This window comes from Phoenix dactylifera, chromosome 11, assembly GCF_051530095.1.
Source record: "Phoenix dactylifera cultivar Ajwa chromosome 11, Ajwa_hap1_PhDact_Kaust_v1.1, whole genome shotgun sequence".
In the NCBI taxonomy this organism is placed as follows: domain Eukaryota; kingdom Viridiplantae; phylum Streptophyta; class Magnoliopsida; order Arecales; family Arecaceae; genus Phoenix; species Phoenix dactylifera.
Window position 1 is genome coordinate 29,080,282 of NC_143200.1, and position 23,351 is coordinate 29,103,632.

The 23,351-nt window shown below is 39.1% G+C and overlaps 1 protein-coding gene across 2 annotated transcripts; it reads left to right on the forward strand.

Annotated features, from left to right (window-relative positions):
- Nucleotides 1-11,637: 11,637 nt before the first annotated feature.
- On the forward strand, nucleotides 11,638-20,729 carry LOC103697735 (VIN3-like protein 2). Of its 2 annotated transcripts, none has more exons than XM_026801356.4 (5): nucleotides 11,638-12,170; nucleotides 12,291-12,360; nucleotides 13,481-14,156; nucleotides 18,789-19,096; nucleotides 19,166-20,729. In XM_026801356.4, exons 2-5 carry the CDS (start codon nucleotides 12,330-12,332, stop codon nucleotides 20,404-20,406), a joined length of 2,256 nt encoding a protein of 751 aa, XP_026657157.4. In that variant the 5' UTR covers nucleotides 11,638-12,170; nucleotides 12,291-12,329; the 3' UTR covers nucleotides 20,407-20,729. The 2 variants fall into 2 exon arrangements, with proteins under 2 accessions (XP_026657157.4, XP_038983802.3); XM_039127874.3 differs by having other exon boundaries at nucleotides 11,714-12,176.
- The last annotated feature ends 2,622 nt before the right edge of the window (nucleotides 20,730-23,351 follow it).

The following is a 23,351-nucleotide window of genomic DNA, read 5'->3' on the forward strand; positions in this document are numbered from 1 at the left end:
GCGCTATCCGTAATAGATCTACAGTGTATGTATGTTTAACAGTAGAGATTATGATCATATTCACTCAAGTTCTAGCACAATAGAAAGACTTTTTTAAGGCTTCTCAACAAGCTTATATATAAGAATGTCAGTAGGTAAAATGAATGATAAAGTAGGCTGCAGCTACGAGCAAATTAGGAATGAATGAAAAATACGAATAAGCAGGCGTAAAGGAACAGACTCATTCGAGGACTCCCTTGCCTTTGTATTTCCTTTTGGTAGAGAAAGAAGACGGAACACCTTCTCAAGAAATGTAGATGGGGTCCAACAAGCACCTGCAACAAGGAAGGGCCCACAAGCACCTAGCCTTCTCCATGAAAAAGTAATGAAATTGTCACCTCAAGATGTCCTCTAGGATGCTTGGGTGACTGACTAGCCACTGGGTAGGATGCCGACAATGGTGGATTCAACGAGATTGGCTAGATGCAGAGTCAGTGACCTAATTAGTCCGGGCAGAGGTTGCTGGAACGAGGCACTGATTCAGAACGTCTTCGGAGAGCAGTTAGCCAAGAGGGTCCTCACGACTCCGATCCCTGGTGAGGCCAGGAGAGACCGACGACTGTGGGTGTCGACAGGGCAGATGAGGGTGAGATCCAGTGATTTACAGGAGCCGATGGATAGAGAAGTCACCCGACAAATTCAGAGCAAGTGGATATGGAGGATGCGGTGCACCCCCCGAGTCGCTTTGTTCATCTGGAAGGTGACTTGGGGCTGTTTACCGACACAGAGGGCTGACAAGTAGGGATGTCCGGATTACTCCGATGTGTGAGAACTGTCCGGACGCAGAGGAGACTATTAGTGATGCCCTTCGTGGGTGTCCCAAGGCCATGTAGGTGTGGCAGAGGGCGCCCTGCTCCTTGCTGCAGGGTGTGGAGTCAGCAGGAGATCTGCTAGACCACCTGAGGAGGCAGGCAAGGAGACCAGGGACTCTGTATAGCGGCATCACCTATGCTTATATAGCATATCACATCTGGCTGGACAGGAATGTCTGTGCCTTTCATGGTTGGAGGGCATCCCCGAGGGCTGTGGTGGACAGAGCTACTTGTCAGGCGACGAAAATTATCGCCGCTACCAGACCATCTTCACTGGAGTGGGCTAGGGACATCTGGGGCTCCCATCTTGCTACTACAGTACCCCGAGTTACTCTTGTTTCTTTGGAGCTTCTACCCCATGGTCACCTCAAGGTAAACTTTGACGGTAGCGCCTTAGTGAGTGGAGAAAGGAGAGGTACGAGGTTTGTGATCCAGAATCATAATTCCAAATTGATTGTGGCGGGCGGGAGGTGCACCTGGGATATGACTGCTATTGGAGTGAAGCTCAGAGCAGCGTGGGAGAGAATCACCTATGCGAGGAAAATTCTAGGGGCAGGCTGCATCATCCTAGAGGGAGACTCGATTACGGTGACTGAGTGGATCCAAGACATTAGGTGACAACGCGATGGTCACCCCCTACTCAGTGACATCCGGAGCTTGGTGGCTGACTGCAACTCGTTTCAGGTGGCCTATGTGTTTAGAGAACCTGCAACTCGTTTCAGGTGGCTTATGTGTTTAGAGAACCTGCAACTCGTTTCAGGTGGCCTATGTATTTAGAGAACCTGCAACTCATTTCAGGTGGCTTATGTGTTTAGAGAACTTGCAACTCGTTTCAAGTGGCCTATGTGTTTACAAAAAGAGCAAGGGGGGAGGAAGGGGCAAGCCCACCCCCACGTAGCAGCCCCTACTGGGCCCCCAGCCCGCCAGAAGAATATTCGATGCGGGCAGAAATGACCGTATGTTGGGCATCCCGGCCGGTTTTACTCATACCCTCTCCACCCGTGGGCCCGGTTCGGTTACCTCTCTGGGCTCCGACACGAATACCACGTGTGAGTACGTCACACCTGGCACCACCAAGGATACCAGTAGAGCGATACGCTCTTCCAGACCCCGTGTCCAGACAGGAAGCATCCGGTCTCCACAATTTAATTGACGCCCATGCATTTCGAACTCGGAACCACTTGGTTAAAAATAAGGCCATGCTCCCGCTGGGCTACCCCCTTAGTGGTGATCGCCTCCTTCTTTATTCACCACTTGGAGGAGGTTTTGTGGACAGAGATAGATTGCTCTCCTACTTTTATGTATTCTTATTTTCTCTAACGCTATTAGTAGAACTCACGCACGACTGACGTGAGCTATTGTAGTACAAAAAAAAGAGAGAGTAAAACCTAAACATTTAAGAAAGTAATAACCTCTCTAATACTTAATTTATTTAAAGAGCACGGAACAAAACTAGGGGTATGCATCAGGTCGGGTCGGGACGATTTAGAGGTAAAACTGAAACCGAGATATAAACCTATTTTCTAAAACTGACCGGCCATCTACAAAAATCGCTTGAAAAATTCTATTCAATTCATCATATTTATGTTTGATTGGTTGGGCCAAATGAGCTAAACTAAGTCTAAATATAAAAATTTTATTTTATATTTAAGTGAAAATATTTTAAAAAATTAAAAATTATATCAAATATCATAGCATGCAGTTAGCATTTAAAGCTTCAGAATTGGTTCTTTCCTAATCCACAGTAAATTCAAAGAACATAAATAATCCAGTTTTTAGAAAATGTGTCACAGGAAGGATTTTACTTCGGATTTGTATTTATTATTGCATGAGGGTTTTGTCGACACTTGCAAAGTGATATATGTAGGACATGAATTGTTTTAATACCTTAGTTCGAGATCTTCAGATATCATCTCTTCATTGGTTTCAGTTAGTGAGAAAAAAAAAGAGAATCGATCAAACAAAATATTATATAAATATTTTTTTTTACAACGGATGAATTAATTATTTAAAACGTGTGTAAATACATCCATAAAAATTTAAAAATAAAATATTAAAAAAAAAGGTGCAGCAGAAGACATGTATTAAAATCTCATAATGTAAATACAGTATAGTTAGCCACATAACTGGCCATACCAAAAGCTTGATGACCTAGTGTTGCAGCGAGGCTCAATTTGTGCGAGCTTTCGGGGCATTCAATCTACAGCACAAACGTCATAGTTTTTAACATATCATTAGTAGATTTATTATATAAAACACACACAGACATAGATATATATATATATATATATATATATATATATATATATATATATATATATATATATATATATATATATATATATATATATATATATATATATATATACCTTTTATAATGTGCATGTTCATTTGTATGCACATAAAAGTATTATGTTTTCTAACTACAATTAACTGGTTAGAACAATGTAACTGCATTTGTTTATGTTTTAATATTTGGGTAAATTAGTTGAACACTTTAATTTGGTTAGTAAGCAAGAGATTATCGAGATCAAAGGAAAACTGGGTCTGCGCCATTCAAGAGAAAGGCTGGGCCCATATAAGATACAGCCCCAGATCGTCTTAGGGCCTCTCCCGGGCCTATTTGTGTGCAGAGCCTTATGGAGGCCCACCCATACTTCTCATCGGTCCCTGCTCCAAGCCCATCCATATCAACGTGACAGATAGGCTTTAGCACAAGACGTGGAGTGAAAGCCAAGCCCAGCTATACGCCCGTTAGAGATCCAGCGCAAATAGATCGGAGCGAAATTACTTTTCTTGTCATCTTCTCTTTTATGAGAGTTTTCATAATTTTAAGCTGAATCGTGGATCTTTCCCAAAATGCGAAGTGGTGAATCAATTTTTTCCACTTTTACCTAGTTTAGACTGTTCGGTCATAATATAGTTTATATTCTTATGACTTCAGTGGAAACAAGAACATCTTGGAGTTTCAGTTTTTACTGAATTCTATTAGGTTTTTGTTTTTTCGCATATCATTATCGGGTCCGGGTTGTATCTTTTCCGATTCACCTTCTTTCATGACTTCAAATATTGGATCACACAATGGTCTCTTCGAGATCTATGTGGGCTAATAAAAGACAAGTGTGAAGTACTTTGAGAGCTGTGCTGAGGCATAGTCCAGTAGTTAACGTTGCGAAAGAACACATACAACCTGAACCAATCATCATCATCCACAAACAAGAGGGATGAAAGCTTGAGAATAGAGTTTATATCTATTAGCGTGGATTATAGGAGCTTAGAGATTGCTATTTAAATCATATAAATTTACCCTTACAACGTTTCACAGAACCTAAAAATTGTTGAAGATTTTTTAGGGGAAAATAAACAAAAAAGAGATTAATATTCTCAGACATCATAAGTAGAGCTAATTACAGTCTGGACTTGAGCACTAAAAATATCAAATTCTAAATAAATCTGGATAACCCTGACTAAAAGATGAAAAATCGAGCCAACTTTCCACCAGCTTTAATACTAGATCTCAAAGTTTCGCCTCATCCTACCATACTGCACTAAAGATTTGGCCTATAGACTATAGACAACGAAAAGAAAATAAAAAAGGATAAGGTCTAAAATAGTGAACTCCAATGATCTATCATTGAAGAAATATTAAAAATCATCCCCCCCACCCCCCCCCCCCCCCCCCCCCCCCCCCCCCCCCCCCCTCTCTCTCTGAAATCATTCATCTCTCTCGCCAGAGATTCCGGAAGAACCTGTCGATATCTGGAGTGGACCATGGGCCCCGGGCTTCAGCTTTCGGTCCGTCCCAATACGCAAGCTCTATCTTGTTCATGGGTCCTCCATATGAGACTTGTTAGCTTCATTTGGGAGGAAAAATCATTAACACTTTCTTTGTGCTGTTGAGAAAAAACAAAAACAAAAAAAAGGGGAAGATTGCTTGAGAAAGTGAGTGAAGATAGGAACAATGAAAATGCACTTAGCTATATGGTTAGATGGGTTTAGAAATTATATCTGGTGTTGTAATCAAATATTTAGATAAGACGAATGTTATGATTATATGGAGTTATCAAAACTATCAGAAATTACAAAATAATTATAATAATCTCTTGAAGTAGAAGCATCCAAGATAGGAGAATTTTTAAATAGGAGATGCAACCGTAGAAAAAAATTAAAATTTTAAAAGTAAAGTTGGCAAATCGAAACAGAGGACGCGGCTGCTCTCTCTTTCTCTTCTCCTTCTCTGATTCTGCCTAGTTTTCTCTCTCGGTATGGGCTCGGAACCGAATCGGATTGGGCGCCGATTGGTACAGCATATGGTATTGGTTCGGCAATCCTTGATCATATCTAAAGATTATGGGTACATATTTAGATCCTTCCAAGTTATAAATGAAGATAAATGATGGTGGATCTTGAGATCGAAGGCCTTCAAGGAGTGATGCAAGTACTCTATGCAACTGTTTGGAAGATAGCCTCCTCCAATCTTGGGTGATGATCATATGTGGTCTCGAACAATTTGATTCCATTTCTGCTGTAGGTTGATTATTTAAGGGTCAAATATGTTACAAGGGTAATATTGTGGGTATTAAATTAAGGTCAAACTTGATGTCGCCACAAATACACGTAGAGGCGGCAATTTAAGATCTAATCCGTCAATTTGACTCACGAACGATCTACTTTATGTAGGTCTAGATTTGATATAAATTGGTTTGAATCATAAGTGGATCAACCCGTTTAGCCCATCTTGACCCATTTAATAATTAGAGCGGATTATGGTTCGACCTAGTTAATCTATTTAAGATATGTTCAACCGATTCAAAATCTGCTTAACTTATTTTTATCCTACTTAACCTGACCCGCTTAACCCATTTAATCTGTTTAAACCTGCTTAATCCGTTAAAATTTCACTTCTATTTAATTTGTTTAACTCATTTAGCTTGGTTTGATCGGTATAATAAACGGTTTATGCAGGTCGGGTTGAGCTACTTAATTTAATAATAAATAGAACGGATTTAGGTCTAACTTTTTGAGATGTTGAATGAACAATGCCAATTCGAGTTAATGAATTTTTGTTCTAACTCATATCCGATCCGATCCGATCCGATCGCCACCCCTACAAACATTTGATCCATCCAAATCGAACCTTTAATTTTGGCATGTGCAACTTCTCATGCAGCAAACAAGGCACCATACAATAGGTCAAACTCTACACTTCTCATGCATTGCATCACATCCCTCCGTTTCAGAGTCCCAGCTTGGATACATGGAGGTCAAATTGTGGCAATTTCTCAAGCAAGCTCCATTGTAAGATATGATATGGATTAAAATCATTGTGTCCCTTCTAATTTAGGGGTTCTTGAAGCGACATTTGTTTGTTTCTTTATGAGCGGTCTCCAGTACCATCAAGTTCGTGTAAAAGGAATCTTTTGCGCGTTTAGCGATGTCGCTGTTGTTATGCAAAGGAGGACAATGATTATAGTAAGGTTTCAAACCTACCACGGCTAAGGTCATTAGTTTAAAAAGTTTATGAGCAGAGCTGTCTAAGATGTCAAGGCCGGGCATTGGAGCATTTGCTAACTAAAGATGCTCTTGTGCTGTCTCAAGCATAATCCTGATTAGAATAAACGAATCAAATTAGACAACCATCACAGTGTCCATAAGCAAATTGACTTGTAAAAGAACAAAAATGCCATTAATTTATGGATATATCATGCAAGGATCCAAGGGCACCACAAGAATTTCATATGGTCGGACCAACCATCTCGTGCCATGTGGCATGAGAAAGTTTGTTTTGACTAATCAACACCTCATTATAATCAACACCTTATAATGTCGCATTGATTGCTCATGCATTACCTTCGTGTGAGAGTGGTTGGCTTCGTGTCATTTTCTTCTTCTTCTTCTTTTTTAAAGATGCAAAATTTATGTCGAGTCCATGTAAATCCACAATATTAAACATGCTTCATATCATGTAGCAATGGTTAATCCAAGGGCAGTTCCATATGACACGAGAAAACCTGTATGGCTAATCAACACCTTATAATATTACTCGTGTAATCATTCACTCTACTCTTTCACAAATGGATCCGAAGAGAAATCTTTGGATCTTATCTCAATTTGGATATATATATACCTGCATTGATTTCTCATGCACCATCTATATATTGCTCTGGATGACTGCGTGGCATTTTCTTCTTTTTTTTGCATAAGTATTCTTTTTTTTATTATTTTTGTTTAAATTCACCACACTAACAGACTTAATGTGATGCAGCAATGGTCATTTTCAAAGCGTGTTATTTTGATCTTAGAGGATTTCTATACTCAATGTGGAGTATTTTGGCTACTACAATAGAGCTGGACATGCTCGATGAGCGAGATCCATCACATCGAAAAGCTGATTCTCAAGCCAAACTTTTGGAGACAATAACTTGATTATACGACATCCGACTGAAATGATTTTTTTTTTTAAAAATAGTTATTGGAGATTTATGATGTGATGCCATACATTTTAAGGGACAATGACCCTAGCGATTGAGCTCAAATTCCATTATTTGGAGTCTAAAATGGATCAGTTAAACCAAAAAATTTTTTCAGATGAGATTTTGACTTTGTATATCTCTCAATAATAATAAAAAAAAAATCAGATGAAGCGTCAGAAGATAAAGTTGATATAGAAGTCGAGATCTATCCCATGAAGAATTTTAGATTTTTCAAGTTTATTTCTACCAGTGATGTTTATTTTAGAAAAGTGAGTCCTAATAGAATTACGAAGAGCCATCCGATCCGAATTATGCAAGGGTAAATCTTACCATTATAAATAGAGGTTGTATACCTTAATTATTTTATCATTAATAAAAAAATTGACTTAATCTGTACTTTCGTAATTCTTCCAATATTTTCTAATTTTCTTTTGAAAGATTTGAGTTGAGCATGAGAAGAAAAATCTTCATTCTCTCTGATCGGATCATATTTGGCGTTATGATCCAAATTTGATACGTAAAAGTCACGAAGACACACATGCACCCACAATTCACATGTGTACTCTCTCACTACCATCCAGACCTATGTTCAAATAACAAAAAAAAGAGGAAAAACAAGCATTTATAAGATTATGAATGGGGACATTTGAGCTACCACATGGCCTTCTAAAACCATTTCGTCTTCCCGGCAATGTACCTTTTGATGAGACCGGCTGGGGTGGACCCAAATTAACCATGAGTTATCAACATTTGGTCCCATCTAACCTTTATGTTCTTTTCAGTCGTAGGCGCCAATTTGGTCTTGTCCTGTCAATCCTCCTTGTTGGGTTGCATGTAGTTTGATTTTAGTGGGAATCGACCTAACCTAATTGAGCAAAACGACGTTCGGTGTGTGAGAGAGATAGGTGGTTTATTATAGCTTCACGGCTTTACATATAATTAATTGCAGGCTCGTACGAGCTACGGGAGCTGGGATTCCACCATGCATCTATTGTGGATCTGGACTATATAAAGACTATACAAGTCAGTTGTCCAAATTTTAACCCCAATTTCCCACCAATATTCAAGGGTAGCAAACTTTTACCCAGCCTAACTCAAGCTCAATTACTTCATTGGTTGCCTTTAGGTTTTAATTTTAGAAGCAAAACTTACTTAAGTTTGTGGTGGCATCATTGTGCTTGCTTACAAAATAAATCCTCTCTTAGTTAGTGGGACAAATGTGTCAGCTCAAGATCGAGATTGTAGCTAAAGAGCCAAGGATAACCAAAATTGGTTTAAGATCTTAGAACAATTGGGCTAGACATGCATGTCTTTCAAATTGTTATTCCGATTGGATTCCTTTGCGGAACTCGTTGTTCACCTCTATTTAAGATAATGCTGCTTTTAAATTAACATCCCATGCCAAGTTTACAGGCCCTCATTTGGCTTCACGGAAACTACAAATTAAGGGAACAAGGTTGGGTGTTACATTACAGTATTTGCAATATCCGGACCAACCATGCAAAAGAGCGACCGGTCCTTACGGTAGTTGGCAGTTACTTTTCATTGTCCTTGCAAAAGTTGGTGGCTAGCTACTTCCCAAGTACTCTAATATCATTAAAAAAAAAGAAAAAAAAGAAAAAAAAAGAATCTAGTGCATGATGGTTTCAGAATGCTACAGATATAGTAAAGCCGTATAGGTAGCAGTATGCTACATAACAGCTACTCATTTAGTGAAGCTTGTTTCATAGTTATGTGTATCCAAACGCATGGTATTCTTGTCTTTGGAGGATACTCCTGTAAGTATTCCACCGAATCTAGGTTATTTCATGCAGATTTGCCATTTTACCTCTTCTTCATTGGCGCATTTCTTTCTGTCTTTTTGTATATATATTTTTTTTATATACTTTTAATTTTCTATGCTTCAGCAAATTCCTAAAGCCTACTTGGTTTTTAGAATCTGTTATTTTTTTTATTTTTTTTTTGGCTGTATCCATATCCATATTATATGGTATATTCGTAAAAAAAATAATAATAAAAAAATCCTACTTGGTCGCTTATTGGGACTCATCCAATATAAAATGCTAGTGGGTAAAACAAAGCACGCTTCCATGTGTCAGTCTTAGGAACCACCACGTCCCCCTCGTTCTAGGAGACTCATGCAACCCGACTTGTAGGGGATCCAGTGCCATTTATTGCTTCTACTTTATTACTCAAAGAATCCCCATCCACCCAAACTGGGGCCCAAGAGAATAGAATCCCGATCCGGCTTTTCTTAAATTAATCCTGCCCATTAACAAAATAAATAAGCTGTCAACCGTCAGGTAAAAGTTTTTTAATTAGTTTTAGGCGATGAGAAGATGAGACCCTTATATATATAGCTATCACGTCATTTATCTCAAAAACGAGTGGCTTTTATTCATTTCTGAAATATAATGAGATAATATAGGACGTGATGGTGACGAAGAAAGCCATCATCTCTGAAATAGATGATGTAGCAACATTTTAAGATTATATAGTATCATGCGGTGTAAAAGTCGCAGCGCAGAGGGTGGTGATTCTTTTCGTTTTCAATGACAACAAAAGGAGATAAACATATCCTCCTCTGATAGAAAAAGACACTGATTTCTGAACTATGATGCATCGTTTTGGCGCACGTATTGGCGTCGGTGGGTGATGCCCGGACTTCTAATCTTATCTGCTGGTCGGCATTCGTCGCTATCATGGGTCCTAATTCTACTATTTATTTGTTTATCTGTATCGACAAATGGAGAATGGCCGAAAACATGAAGATTGGAAACCTTTTTGGGCCCCTATTGGAGGTTCGCTGCATCTTGGCACGTTAAAAGAATCCCTCTTACACGTCCGAGAAGTATCTGATGTATTCTAATTCACCCTCACATTTTGAACTATATTTTTTCAATATTCGTTTTCTTTTTGCCTACTTCTTTCTCTCTCTGCTTCTTTTTTTTTTCCTTTACCCCGATCACAAAGGCTTATTTTTAAATGTTTTTTATGTTATTTTTTAAAGAAGTTTTGTCTTCAGTTTGGACCTTGGATTCCTTAGAACCAGCCTAATAATTCCAAGAAAAGCATGAACATGCGTGTAGGTGCATGAAAATTAAAGTTGTATTGAAAGGATCTCTTACATTGTACAAGTTAGGTAGGAGAAGATCGATGCAGCTTTTATTGAATTTATTATATACATCTACTGGTAGCTGGCTTTCTTTCAACCACATGATGTTATGCCGCTGGGCATTGCAAGCAAGTCAAGGGAGTGCTCACGGTCGGCTGCTTTGACTCCATTGTCGTGCTCGTGGAAACCTACTTTAACTACTTCAACTACTAAGAAAAGAAATCTGTGAAATGACTGCCTGGTCAAATGACACGACTTTGACAATATTCGGTGCTTCTTTCATGTTCCTAGCCTCTTCCAGAGTCACTAGCTATATGCACATATTTAATCCTCCAATGTTGAAAAGTTAGTCTAGAAATTTCAAAAGTTGTTAAACCTATGATGGTAAATGGCCAAAAGCCTTGGCTTTCATATGCAGCACGCTAAAAACTGAGAATGATTTTGCAAAAGTGTTCGTCGATATTACTACCATGAACAGGTGGATGATATAGTTATTTACCAAGATGGTTTAGTATTTAACCCAGTACTGGAATGATAAGATAATGAACTCATTTTTTTGCTTCATGTTGCAGCTGTGTTACATGAATTTACTTCTATAATTCGACGGCAAAAACATTAATATCCTGTAAGTTAGTATAGTAGCTATCAAGTTCTTTAGCCTAAACTATTGTTCTACATCCTAAGGGAGCATGCATGTTAATGATCCACTGACACCCGTTGTCCATGTAACATTTTGTTAACATAATAATTAAGTAAATGGTCTTAAAACGTACAAATTATAGCATCATGTATCTATAAGATTGGTTATCCCAAGAGAGAAGAAAAGCATGCATGCATGATGATTATATACACAAAACTGCACCGGCCATCACACCAAATGCATGATATGTTTCTTTTCATTGCATAAAAAAAAAGCATGCGATTTGTTGTCACCTTGCATAAGAACACTTGTCATGTATCCAGAACATGCAGATACAAGTGCCATGCATGCATGCATGTACTCAAGCGTAGCATCATGATGTCGTCACCTAACACAGTTTCTTTGTCCATCGTCACCACCATTAGCACGAATCAAGATGGCGATCTCGTGTGGACTGCTCCCTCGCCATGCACCCGTGAGAGCCTAAGCAAGATCTCGTGTGAACTCCGCATTGGATTTTTTTAGCCCACCGTGGCTACTATTCCACGTTCCCACCTAGTTAGCAGGAAAAAAATAAAAAGAAAAAGGAGGCAGTTTGTCTTAAGAGAGAAATGCCGACTCCAACTTGCATACTACCTAACCTTTTGAAGGGCAACGCAAGCCCCCTTTTCCTTTGTCCACATCTCTTTTTTCTCTACCCTCTGCGCTCTCTCCCCCTCTCCTCTCTAAGTCTCAATAGGGAACGATGGTCCCATGAGAGGAGAAGAAAAAGAGAGAAAAAAAAGGACGACATGCAGCCTCTTTTCCCTTTCCATCTCCTCCTCCTCCTGCTGCTCCTCTCCCCGCCCTAATCATTAATTAAGTCTCTATGTTTTCTCTCTTTCCCTTTGATTGGTTACTGCCTTCTTAGCCCTGATTCGCTTGTTCTTTATTATTTAATGTTATCATAAGACACCACGCCCCACCGTTAGCACCTCCTCTCTCTCTCTCTCTCTCTCTCTCTCTCTCTCTCTCTGTGGCTGGGGAGGGGCGACGCGAAAAAGCACGAGGAGAGGAGAGGGAGACCCGGTTACCCGTGGATTCCTTTCTTGGTAATGGTATCTCATCGCTCTTTTTTCAATGGATATAAATGGTAGTCTTTGGAGGGGATTGGGATTATTGTTTTCCTTACTTCGATTTCTTCTGGTTTTGATGGTCGGGCGCTGTTGCAGGGTTCGGCTTTGAGGCGGTAATGTAAGGGAGAGGAGCTGATGTCGGCCGCCATGGATCCGCCCTTCTCTGGTGGGTTCTTTTTTTTTATTTTTCCTGCTTTTTGTTGGGTTTTGGCTATCGATGCGTTTAGAGTTCTTGATTGTGTTGTTAGATTGGGTTATGGGGTAAAAAAGTTGAACTTGGGCTGATGGGCTTGGGAAAGATCGGATTTTTTAAGGGTTTCTGTGGGTTTTCTTTGATTTCTTGGCTTTAGTCGTTGTCTTTCTGGCTAATGCTTAGATTCGGTGTATTTGGGGGTTTTTGTTAATTTTTTGTGCAAAAGGGAAATAAAGGAATCTGACTCTCGATTCCTTCTTTTTTTTCTTCTAAGATTCTTTTTTTTTCATGCATTAGATTATTTTTTTCTTTTATTTCCATTAGAATGCGTAATCGAATTTTGAAGTTTAATCTCCACTAGGTATGTGGATATATTTAAAGAAATTATAAGTTTTCTCTTTAATTACGAAACTGAATTAATTACTTTATTTTTTTAATAATTGTATAGAAAAAAATATAAATTGCTTCCATCCGACTTGGCGAAGTCAACTTTCACGTATGCCTCCTTTGTATGTATTGTCTTTAATACATCAGATTAGTTAAATTGAAACACCCTCTTTATCTCTAAAGTGAAATGTGCTTTACTTTTTATCATCTTTGCTTCGAACTAAAGGAGAGAGCGATTGTTAATGCTTGCTTTAAAAGGTTTTTAACTCATGGCTTTATATTTGTGAACAGATAGAAATTAGTCATTTTCTTATGTTTGATTATATGCCAAGCACTTAAGCATGCCTGAGAATTAAAAGTCATTTATGTTCCTACGTAAATTATTGTACACCAATACACCCCATCTAATTTTGTTTGATGCCCCAGGATTTTAACCCGTGAAATGCTCTATATTCTTTAACCCTTTCAAACTATATCGCTCACCAAATGGATTCATGCCATCTTTGCATCTTACTTGATTGCTGTTATTTGCCTTCCATCTTGTGAGATTTTTTTTTCCCCCAAAAAACCCTCATACCGCCTCATTGAATTCTTCTATTAGATGTCCTTTGACTTCATTTTAATGCCATGCAGAGTCTTCCAAAGTCTATTTCTTGCTTATTTCACATGCCATTTAGTCGTCCAATTTGACATGTTTTTTACCCAGGATTTGTACTCGACCCAGCTAAGTGCCGTAAGCTGAGCATTGAGGAAAAGAGAGAACTCATTCGTGAATTGTCAAAATGGCCAGAGAGTGCCCCTGAAAAGCTGCAGGCATGGAGCCGCCGGGACCTTTTAGAGATCTTATGTGCAGAGCTTGGAAAGGAGAGGAAGTACACAGGCTTAACAAAGCAGAAAATGATAGAATATCTTTTCAGAGTTGTGTCTGAGAAGAAATCCAGGGAGCATGGAGAAGACATGGACTCAACTCCAGAACCGCCAAAACCTAACTCCCAGACTCCATCCAAAAGACAGAGAAAGAATGATCATCCATCACGTCTACCTGTTGCAACAAATAATCTCCCTGCAAGTGATGGCAATGAAGTTATGGATATTCGATACTGTCAGAATTTAGCTTGCAGGGCTACTCTTACCCTACAGGATGCATTCTGCAAACGGTGCTCCTGCTGTATATGTCACAAGTATGATGACAACAAGGACCCTAGCCTTTGGCTGTTTTGTAGTTCAGATGCTCCATCTCAAGGTAATTCATGTGGTTTCTCATGTCATCTCGAGTGTGCACTTAACCATGAAAGAGCTGGCATTCTGAAGAATGGACAGTGTGCAAGATTGGATGGCAGCTACTACTGCATATACTGCAGAAAAGTGAATGATTTACTAGGGTAATTTTATCTACATGCCTTTACTTCCTTTTTCCATCAGTTTTCCTGTGCTAAGTGCTTGTCATAACATTCAGCATAAGGAATTTCACAATCATCACAGTAGACCTTTTATCTGATTGTCAGTGAGGCTCTCTGTTTAGCTTAACACTCTTCCAAGTACTAACAAACTTGTTTTCTGTTTTTCTATCAGATAAAAAGTCATAACTTACTTTGAACTGCAAAAGACTTGAGCAATTGTCTGAACTAGTTGAGAGTTAGTTTGCCATTGTTGGAGCAAAAGGATGATGGTTTGGGTCGTTTGAGGGGTTTGGCCTGCTACATACCTTTTAGAACTACTTATGGCTTGTCTTAACAATTTTTTTTTGGTTTTTTTTTTTAAGTATGAGTTAACTGTGTATTACATTGATTAGAGAAAATGTGGATTAGTGCTGGTGGCATGCTCATTTTGTTTCTATATTGTTAAGTAACAAAAGCAATGTTCGTTATACTGTACCGAATTGGATAGTGCGGAATGTGCCATACTATCGGTTCGGTACCGGTACACAGTATAGGGGACATACTGACATTCGGTATGCCGAATAGGCTCCATATCGAACCGTACTGATATAGTGATAGTGTGGCATCGGAACGGGGCCCAGTACCGAGACGACGTACCTTGAACGGAAGACCTCCTTATTTTCATCAAGTGGTTCTAACATGGCCTCAAAAGGAAAGGTTATTGAGCTCATAGTTTCAACCTAAAAATGTAGACTGATGTGTATTCTACTTTTTATGATGTCTAGTGGTGCCTTTATTTGGTCAAGGTTCCAAGTAACGGGCAACTTTAGGTCAGAAAAGTTTAATCCTTAGATCTTTGTCATCTTGCCAATCATCGTAGTGGATCCTGATTATAATGTGGATCCACGAGCAATCCGTTGTACAAAAAATGGAACTTATGCTTTGAATTGTCAGTTCTTAAATCTTACCCTCTTAGTGGATAGAAAGTGCTTTCCACGTTCAGCGATGTTCTGATAGACGTTTGCCTACGCTAAGATGGCTCCTAGCCACCCCACTCACAGCGTAGCTGCCTGGGCAACCCTTATAGCTACCTGACTGCCTGGCAGGTGCCCAAGTGGTCTCTGCTTAGACCTAGGCTGCCCAGGCAAGTTTGTTCTAGACATACAATTTTGGGTGTGTTGGTATTAGGCGCGGCAAGCTGGTATTAGGTGGGACAGACCAAGATAGTAGGCAGCTCGAGTTGTTGGTGTACGATTCCTCAGCACCAGAGTTCCCCTCCCCAACAAAAATACGCCCTTCCATCCACCCAACTTATTGATGCTCTTTCATCTTATCATAGTTGCATCTTACAGGTTACAGTGGTGCTTATTCTTTGTTAGTTATTTATTTTCATCTTTTTTTTTTTTGATTCTTCATAATAGAACTGTTTGTTGCATTAGTGTAAACTGCTGAACATGTTTTTCTGATGACCAATTACATGTATGATTTGGGGTTTTCAACTAAATGTGTTCAATTTCCCCTTTTTCCTAGACTTTTATAATGTTTAATGTCTAAATTTATGGTTTTTTTGTAAATAATCTTTCATTAGTTTGTGCTATTTTATTAAAAAAATCTGCCAATCCCATCACGCAAGTGCTATGTCAGCAGCATACTTCATTTGTTAGAACATCATTCCTCAATGCATACTTTAAACTTTTTGATTTTTTGTTCTGTACCTAAACCATGTAATATGTAAATGGTTGTAATTGGTACATGCTTCATTTCCAATTAAGTTTCCATATAAATCTGCATCTTAAAGATTGTTTCCGGAAATGACTGGGATTTCTTCAAGTTCATCTTCAACACGTTATTTTATCCTTGACCATGGTATAGATTTGCTTATAATTTTTCTTCATTGACATCCATAATGTCACAACCTTCTAAGATGGCATCTTGCTGCATTTATCTCCTTGTTTTCATGTATGACGTTGGCATTTCCTTTAGATGTAATAAGAGAAATGATATCTAGGCTTCTTGTACTTGAATTACTTCATTTGTTGCCAGTACTCATCATATGCTAGCCACATTTTTAGACAATGTGTAATGTTGCTAGATCGTTGAAGTGTAAATACATATTTTATTTTAGGAGTTGACTGACCAACTTGGTCTTCCTGTTCATCTTCCTCAGGCACTTCATGGTGATGATTAGCTTGCAACTGTAGCTCGTTCACGGACTAGTGATTCATGATCAGCTTGCATCTGTAGCATCCCTTTATATCCACTAGCAGGCATTTCAGTGTTGCTCTTGTCATCATGCTCATAAGTTTAAAGTTCTGCATATCAAGCCCATATTGGTTATTTTCAAAAAAGGCTGCCTGTGTGCGTCAGATTACATTGACCATTTGTGTATGTTAGCGAGAAAAGTCAGAAAGACATTAAATGTCCCATATATACACTATAGATAGACAATGGTTCCCATGGGGACCTATTTTAGGGGATATGGAGGCAATGTATGATTCCAGGTTAGTTAAATAAGGTTTAAAACAGATGAAAGCTGCATTCGACTCAATACTGACTTGAGATATTTGATGCATAATGAATGATAGGGTTATAATTAGATTTCTATTTTGTTTTCAACGTGTCAAATTTTTAGTATTTAGGTTCATTTAGGGCTTTCTTATCTTTCCCAGACTCTTAAATACGGAACAATAGTGCGCTGTCAATACCGTTCCTTTGTGATCCTGATATTTGATTGAAGGGCCTTGATGTAATTGAGCAGGCAAAAATAAGTAATGCATGAGCCCTTGATATTTGAACCATAGATGCAGGAAAAAGAAACTTATTCTTATATTAAAAAATGTACCCCATGTGTGTGTGAGAGTGTGAGTGAGTGAGTGAGAGAGAGAAAGAGAGAAGGGCCACCAGAAACTAAGGTATGCTATACAGTACCAAATCGGGTTGTACGGGCATACCAACACAATAATAGAGTGGCACCAGTATGGGGTTCGGTACCGGGACAGTGTACCTTGCCAAAAATAGTGCATAACCCATGTTACCTGAATTTGTTTGGTGTCTAAGATATCATTGTTGGATGCTATAAATGAAGCAAAATTTTGAATAAGATTCTTTCATATTCCACTGAAAGAACCCTATTTATGAGAAAGAAATTTAGAATGATAAAAATAGAATTCAATCTCTTATGATATAATTTTGCTTAATTTAACTCAAACATAAATCATATTTTTGATTTGATAATTTGTTGGGAAAATAGGTTTTAGTCTTTGCAAAAGATGTTCTGTTCTTATGACTGTGATCAAGGTTTGAGATTTGCATATACTGATTTTTGTCATATTTCTAATATTTGCCAAGCTGTGAATGTAGGAATTGGAATGAGAACTCATAAAACTCATTAATGAGACCGTTTGATCTGAACATGTTAGTTTAATAATTCGCATCCTTTGATAGGACAAGGTGTTTCTTGTCAGTCTTGTCCTTTCTCTCCTTGGGACTATGCTTTCCTATGACTACCATAATGACTTTTGTCCACCATCAATTCTTTAGAAGTAAAAGATGAATGCTCACTCCTACTGAATCAATTTCTTCTGAATCTACATATCTAGCTGTTAGTAGTGACATGGGCATACCTAAGATGTGACAGATTTAAAGAGAATTATAAAATGCAATTTGTTTTTTGGGTAAAGATTTGTTGTTTTTAAAGAACTCATGGATCTGTGTCATCACTTTTAATGAAATGGCAAAATAGTTCAAAATGTATAGATTTATAGAAATATCTGATCCTATGGAATAACTTGTTTGTCATTATGGCAACATAGGATGACAGTAGAAGGATATATGAGATGCTTATGAATGAGATTTTTTTTTTACTACCATGCAGGATGAGTCTTCTGTTACATATAACTACTGTTATTCAAAACAATAAATTGTTATTTTTAATTTTAGATATAATAAATATTGTTCTAATTGGGTTCAGTATGCATAACATTGTCATATGGTTTAGAAATTATTATATTATTTTATCTTTATTATGCAGTTTATTTATAAATTCAAGTTTCGCTATATATCTGGGACTAGGCTTTATGGTTATGATTATGGATTTATTTAATTTAAATAATTGACATGGTTATAGAATATCCGACAATACAAAAGTTGCCTCTCCTTTTGTGCCAGCCCACTCTATAAATATGCATGGATTCTTTCCTTCAAAGGACATTTTCAGGGCTGTAAAGATTCCACATTATGATGGATTCTTGGTCAAGTATCTCTAGGATACTAACGCCAATAATTCTTATTAAACGAGTTGGATGCGTCAATCGCATTTGACTTCGAGTAGACATTATCTGCTGATATTCTTCTGAAGTTTTTAATTCTTTGCTTTGGCTTATTATCTTTCTGGCTTGATAACCGCATAGAAATATACACGACTTGCTCATCTATGAAATGATTAATTTCTATATTGTCCAGATCCTTTGGCTGACCCCCACTAGTTGGGGATTAAGGCTTAGTTGAGTTGAGCATATCGTCCAGATCCCTCTTTGCCGCTCTTCTGATTTATATCGTTGATATTGAGATTTACTATGTAGTGCAAAAAGGAGCTAGAAGGTGTGGTTAAGTTCAAAATTCTCCCCTTTCCTGCAGATGCTGGAAAAAGCAACTCATGATAGCAAAAGATGCTCGACGAGTAGATGTACTATGCCATCGGATTTCTCTTAGCCATAAACTTCTCAGCTTAACAGCAAAATATCAAAGCTTGCATGAGATTGTGGACACAGCAATGAAGAAGCTGGAGGCCGAGGTTGGGTCAATCACTGATCTGCCAAACATGGCACGTGGCATTGTCAACAGACTGTCTGTTGGTGCTGAAGTTCAGAGGCTGTGCGCACGTGCTGTAGAGTTACTAGACTCTATGCTTTCTAGTGCCCTGTCAGTTCACCGTCGAGTACAGGGTAAGCTTTTCGATAAATTGGCCTTAGCTTAAGGATTCATGAATAAGCCTTTTTTATTTCCAATTGCAGAAGAAAAATTGATATCATCCAGCTTTATAAAATTCGAGGCCATCTCCGCAAGTTCTCTTACTGTTGTGTTGGACTTAGAAGATCATACAACATTATCACAAGAGAGAGCTGGTTTCATTGTGTGGCATCGAAAAGCTGAAACTGCAGACTATCCCACAGAACCCTCTTGTACTTTATGTAACCCGAACAAACGGTTCCAGGTAACAGAACTCTCTCCAGCTACAAAATACATGTTCAAGGTGATTGCTTTGAACAACTCAAGGGAATTGGATAAGTGGGAAGTTGGAATCACAACTGAAGGGATCTCAAAGAATGGTTCAAAGGACTTGGTACCAGAAGCAGCTCCAATTAAACTTCATTGTGGAAGTCCAAAAACAAACAGCAGTGGCCTTTCTAATCATACTTCGGAAGGAGATGAATCTAACAATACTGCTGCATATGCTGACCTGAACAAGTCGCCTGAAAGTTGTTATGGTTATAGTGAGAAGCCTGAGATTCTTGACTCAGACAAAATATCTGAACACACCTGCAAAAATGCAGGCCGTTCACAGAATGCAATTATGGGCAACATAAGTGGAACAGAAGGTACCGAGCTTGGGGAAACGCCAGGACACTCTGGTTCTGCCGTGGATGAGGAACCCAATTCAACCATTCAGAGTGAGTCCCATAGAGGTTCCAGTAATTCAATGGAGCACAACCAGACAGTGGATGTACCAAAGTCGGAGAATGAATGTAATGCACCGGTTGGTAATGAGATGGTGATTGTTCCATATGGACGCTCTGATTCCACCCTGCCTGTCACGCCCTGCAGGTTGGAAGCTGGTAAAGAAGGTTCTGCAAGGAGCAGTAAAGTCAAGTCAGGGGGCGGTGCACTTGAGAATGGTCCATCAAAAGCAGATAGGGAACCAGGGAGCTCATCAAAGAAAAGAAGTGTAGGGAAGTGCGAGGAGATGTGTATCAAAGATGGGTCACTGGAAGGAGCATACGAGTATTGCGTCAAGGTTGTTAGATGGCTGGAGTGCGAGGGACACATTGAGACCAACTTTAGGATTAAGTTTCTGACTTGGTTCAGCTTGCGTGCAACACCACAAGAGAGAAGAATTGTAAGTGTGTATGTTGATACTCTGATTGATGATCCTGCGAGCCTTGCAGGACAGCTGGTGGACACCTTTTCGGAAACAGTCTGCAGCAAGAGACCGCCGCCAGTGCCAACTGGGTTCTGCATGAAGCTCTGGCATTGAGAATGGAGATCAATCCTTCTCTGGGTATTATATGAGCCCAATTCTTTGGATGCAAATTGTTGCATCAATTCTTCATTGAACATTTCATTTATGGATCAGTACCTTCAGGTTGATTCATACATTAGCTCATTATCATTAAAGCTTTCCATCTTTATAACTGTAGCTTTCATTCATAGAACTACTTTCTTTTCCTCTCTTTTTTTTTTTTTTGGTGCTTAGGGAATTGTAATGTTCTGCTCTTCATCTTGGCTAGAATACCAAGCACTCTTTTGTCTGTACTAAACCTATTCGCTCTTGCTAAAATTATACTCATTTGCTAAAAACGAGTCTGGTATGTCTCGGAAATTAGAGAATAAATGGATATTTTGTTGGTTTTTTTTTTGTTTTTTTGTTTTTTGTTTTGGCAATTTTGGTTATTGACCTTCGTTTTCCATTTTTTGCCTGGATTGACTGGACAGGGACCAGCTAAAATCCCCCAATATGCATGATGTAATTGCTGCACACGCAGTTTTTATTTATTAAAGTACAGGCGAGAGTGTTATATGCTAAAACTATATTGGAAAAAAAGAAGAAGAAAAACATGATTTTACAGAAGTTGGAGCTTAAAATCAGCTTTCTGATTTTAAAAATACTGGTAAAGCTCAAATTAATGTATAATCTAGAGCAGTAGATTTGTAACTAAATTGGTGCACCACCAATTCTATCATGGTAAATCAGCACAACCAAGTTGCATTGAGTGTTTGATAGCTGCGAAGATGTCCTCGCCCGTAGCCATAAAAATTCTAATCCATGATAACTTTCTTTTTTCCTTAAATCAGGACAGTGTTGCTTGTTTATGTATGTACGTAAAGTTGTACAGTGTCGTTGTATGGCAACATTGTGGTCATGTACGATTCTTGTATAGTACGTTATAGTACCGCTTGACACGGTATGCTACTGAATAGTAGTTAGTTACATTATAGATTTATATGACTTTGTACCATATAATATGGAATGATATAATGAAATATGTTTTTGAATGGTTGTTGATTTTTGTGTGGATATATTGTAACAGCATGATTATAATATAAGAGACCGAAATTGCTTACCTGGCATAATAGTATGTAGTGTGTTGGAGCATAGCGTGATATAGTACAGTTGTATGATAAAGTCCAGTGCGACATGGTATATAGCGTGACATAAATGTCGTCATATGATAAAGTTCAGAACATAGAGTGATGCACTGTAGCGTGAACGTGTCATAGGGTTAATCACAGCTTTTTGTATTGCTTTAGCATTCTCAAGCTAAAGCTAGGTCTGTGAAATCCTCCCCAGAATTCTAGTACGGGGTCGTTCTGCCCTGAAATTAGTAGCCAGTGCAAGAGGGGTAGTCTTCAGCGGGCTGGAAGGTGAATCGACTGGCTCTGCATGTGATTTCAAGCAGATGCGATTGGTGGCGGCCTCGCACGGCCGTCGCTGGGTTGCATGAGCTTTTAATTGAACTGCCTATTTTTTCCCAAGAAGTTGAGAAGCTAGCTCGCCAGGCCTTTCTTCCTCCTACATCCTTTTCCTTCTCCTCCATGCTTTATTCTCGAGTTCCTCTCCGTTGCACTCCTCGATGCCACGCCCCTGCCTTGTCATCTTCGAGAGGCACTGCACCATCCGACCCCTCCGCTCCATCTCCTTCTTCGTCGCCATCCACCCCTTCTGCCCCTCTTCTTCACCTTCTTCATCCTCAAGGTCTATATATGTTGTCGCATGCTCCCTCCTCATGAGTGCCCAGGTCCACACTTAGGTCTTTGATGGCTTCAACGCCAACCTCTTCGTTCAAAACATCTTCATCGACCTTAGCCTCCGCTCGCAAGAAGTTTCATGAAATGTTGTCCGAGATGACTTTTTTTTTTCTTCTCTTCCTTCCAAATACAAAAAATGAGCTTCCTTGTAAATTAAACACTGCAACTTGAGTTACAATGTGATTTAAGTTATAATATATGATTAAGTCTACATGCAATATTTTAGTTTTACTATTATTCATAAATTATATTCATTTTATTAGAAATTAATATAATTTACATAAGTATGGTATAAGATTGCAGGGGCTAGTATATATAATATATCTCACCATCGCATGCATCAAAAAAAATCTCAGAAATCTAATTATTCAGGGACTATGGATATATCTTCCACGCTATATGGTACGTGCTGCTCCCGACACTCAGCATGCAGGATCTCGCCGTGTCGTGTTTAAACTAAGTTTGGCACCTGGCGTGCAGGTACGTGTTTGATACTAGTTTGAATTAGTTCTGGCAACCGGCATGCAGGAACCAGCACTAATCTTATATTTGAACCAGTCCTGGCACCCGGCCTCCAGGGAGTGGCATCTCTCGTCTATGTTTCAAGTTTCAACTAGTCACGGCAGTTGGAGTGCAGGAACCAGCACTGCATATCCCGCGATATGCAGTGGATGGTTGGTCTTGGGAGGGGAATTAGGCTCTGGTGTCATCACCATCTCGCTTGTGGATGATCAGGTGCTGACTCTAACTTTTAGTTGGATTGATGCTCTGTGTTGGGGACTCCCAAATCTCTCTGTCATGGCGAAAGCTTGATCTTTTTTCGGTTTCGGCCTTTTCCACTCTTCGCCTTTCTTTTTATCTCATGGCGAGAACTTGTTCTAGGTGGCGATGCAGGCGGGGAAGAGATGGGAGGATCAGATGGCCATGACCATGACCATGACCATGACGGTGTTGTAGAAGCTGGAGATCCGCATATGATCCACATCCCACTGATAGCGACACCACATAGAGATCGTTCGTGATGGATCCCAAGCTTATGCTTGTTCCAAGAGCACTAATAGAAGGAACCAAACAAATCAATCTGACACCAGTTCCAGATCCATAGAAGCTCCTACTTGAACACCAAACCAGCATCCTGTATACCTCTTTTTGTTGAGGATGGCCTTTGTCATA

What these genes read in the sequence shown, in the direction of transcription:
- LOC103697735 (XM_026801356.4), top strand. Translation starts at nt 12,330, where the DNA reads ATGTCGGCCGCCATGGATCCGCCCTTCTCTG. An exon ending in AAAGTGAATGATTTACTAGG is followed by an intron (nt 14,157 to 18,788) that starts GTAATTTTATCT and finishes CCTTTCCTGCAG; the next exon opens with ATGCTGGAAAAAGCAACTCA. An exon ending in AGTTCACCGTCGAGTACAGG is followed by an intron (nt 19,097 to 19,165) that starts GTAAGCTTTTCG and finishes TTCCAATTGCAG; the next exon opens with AAGAAAAATTGATATCATCC.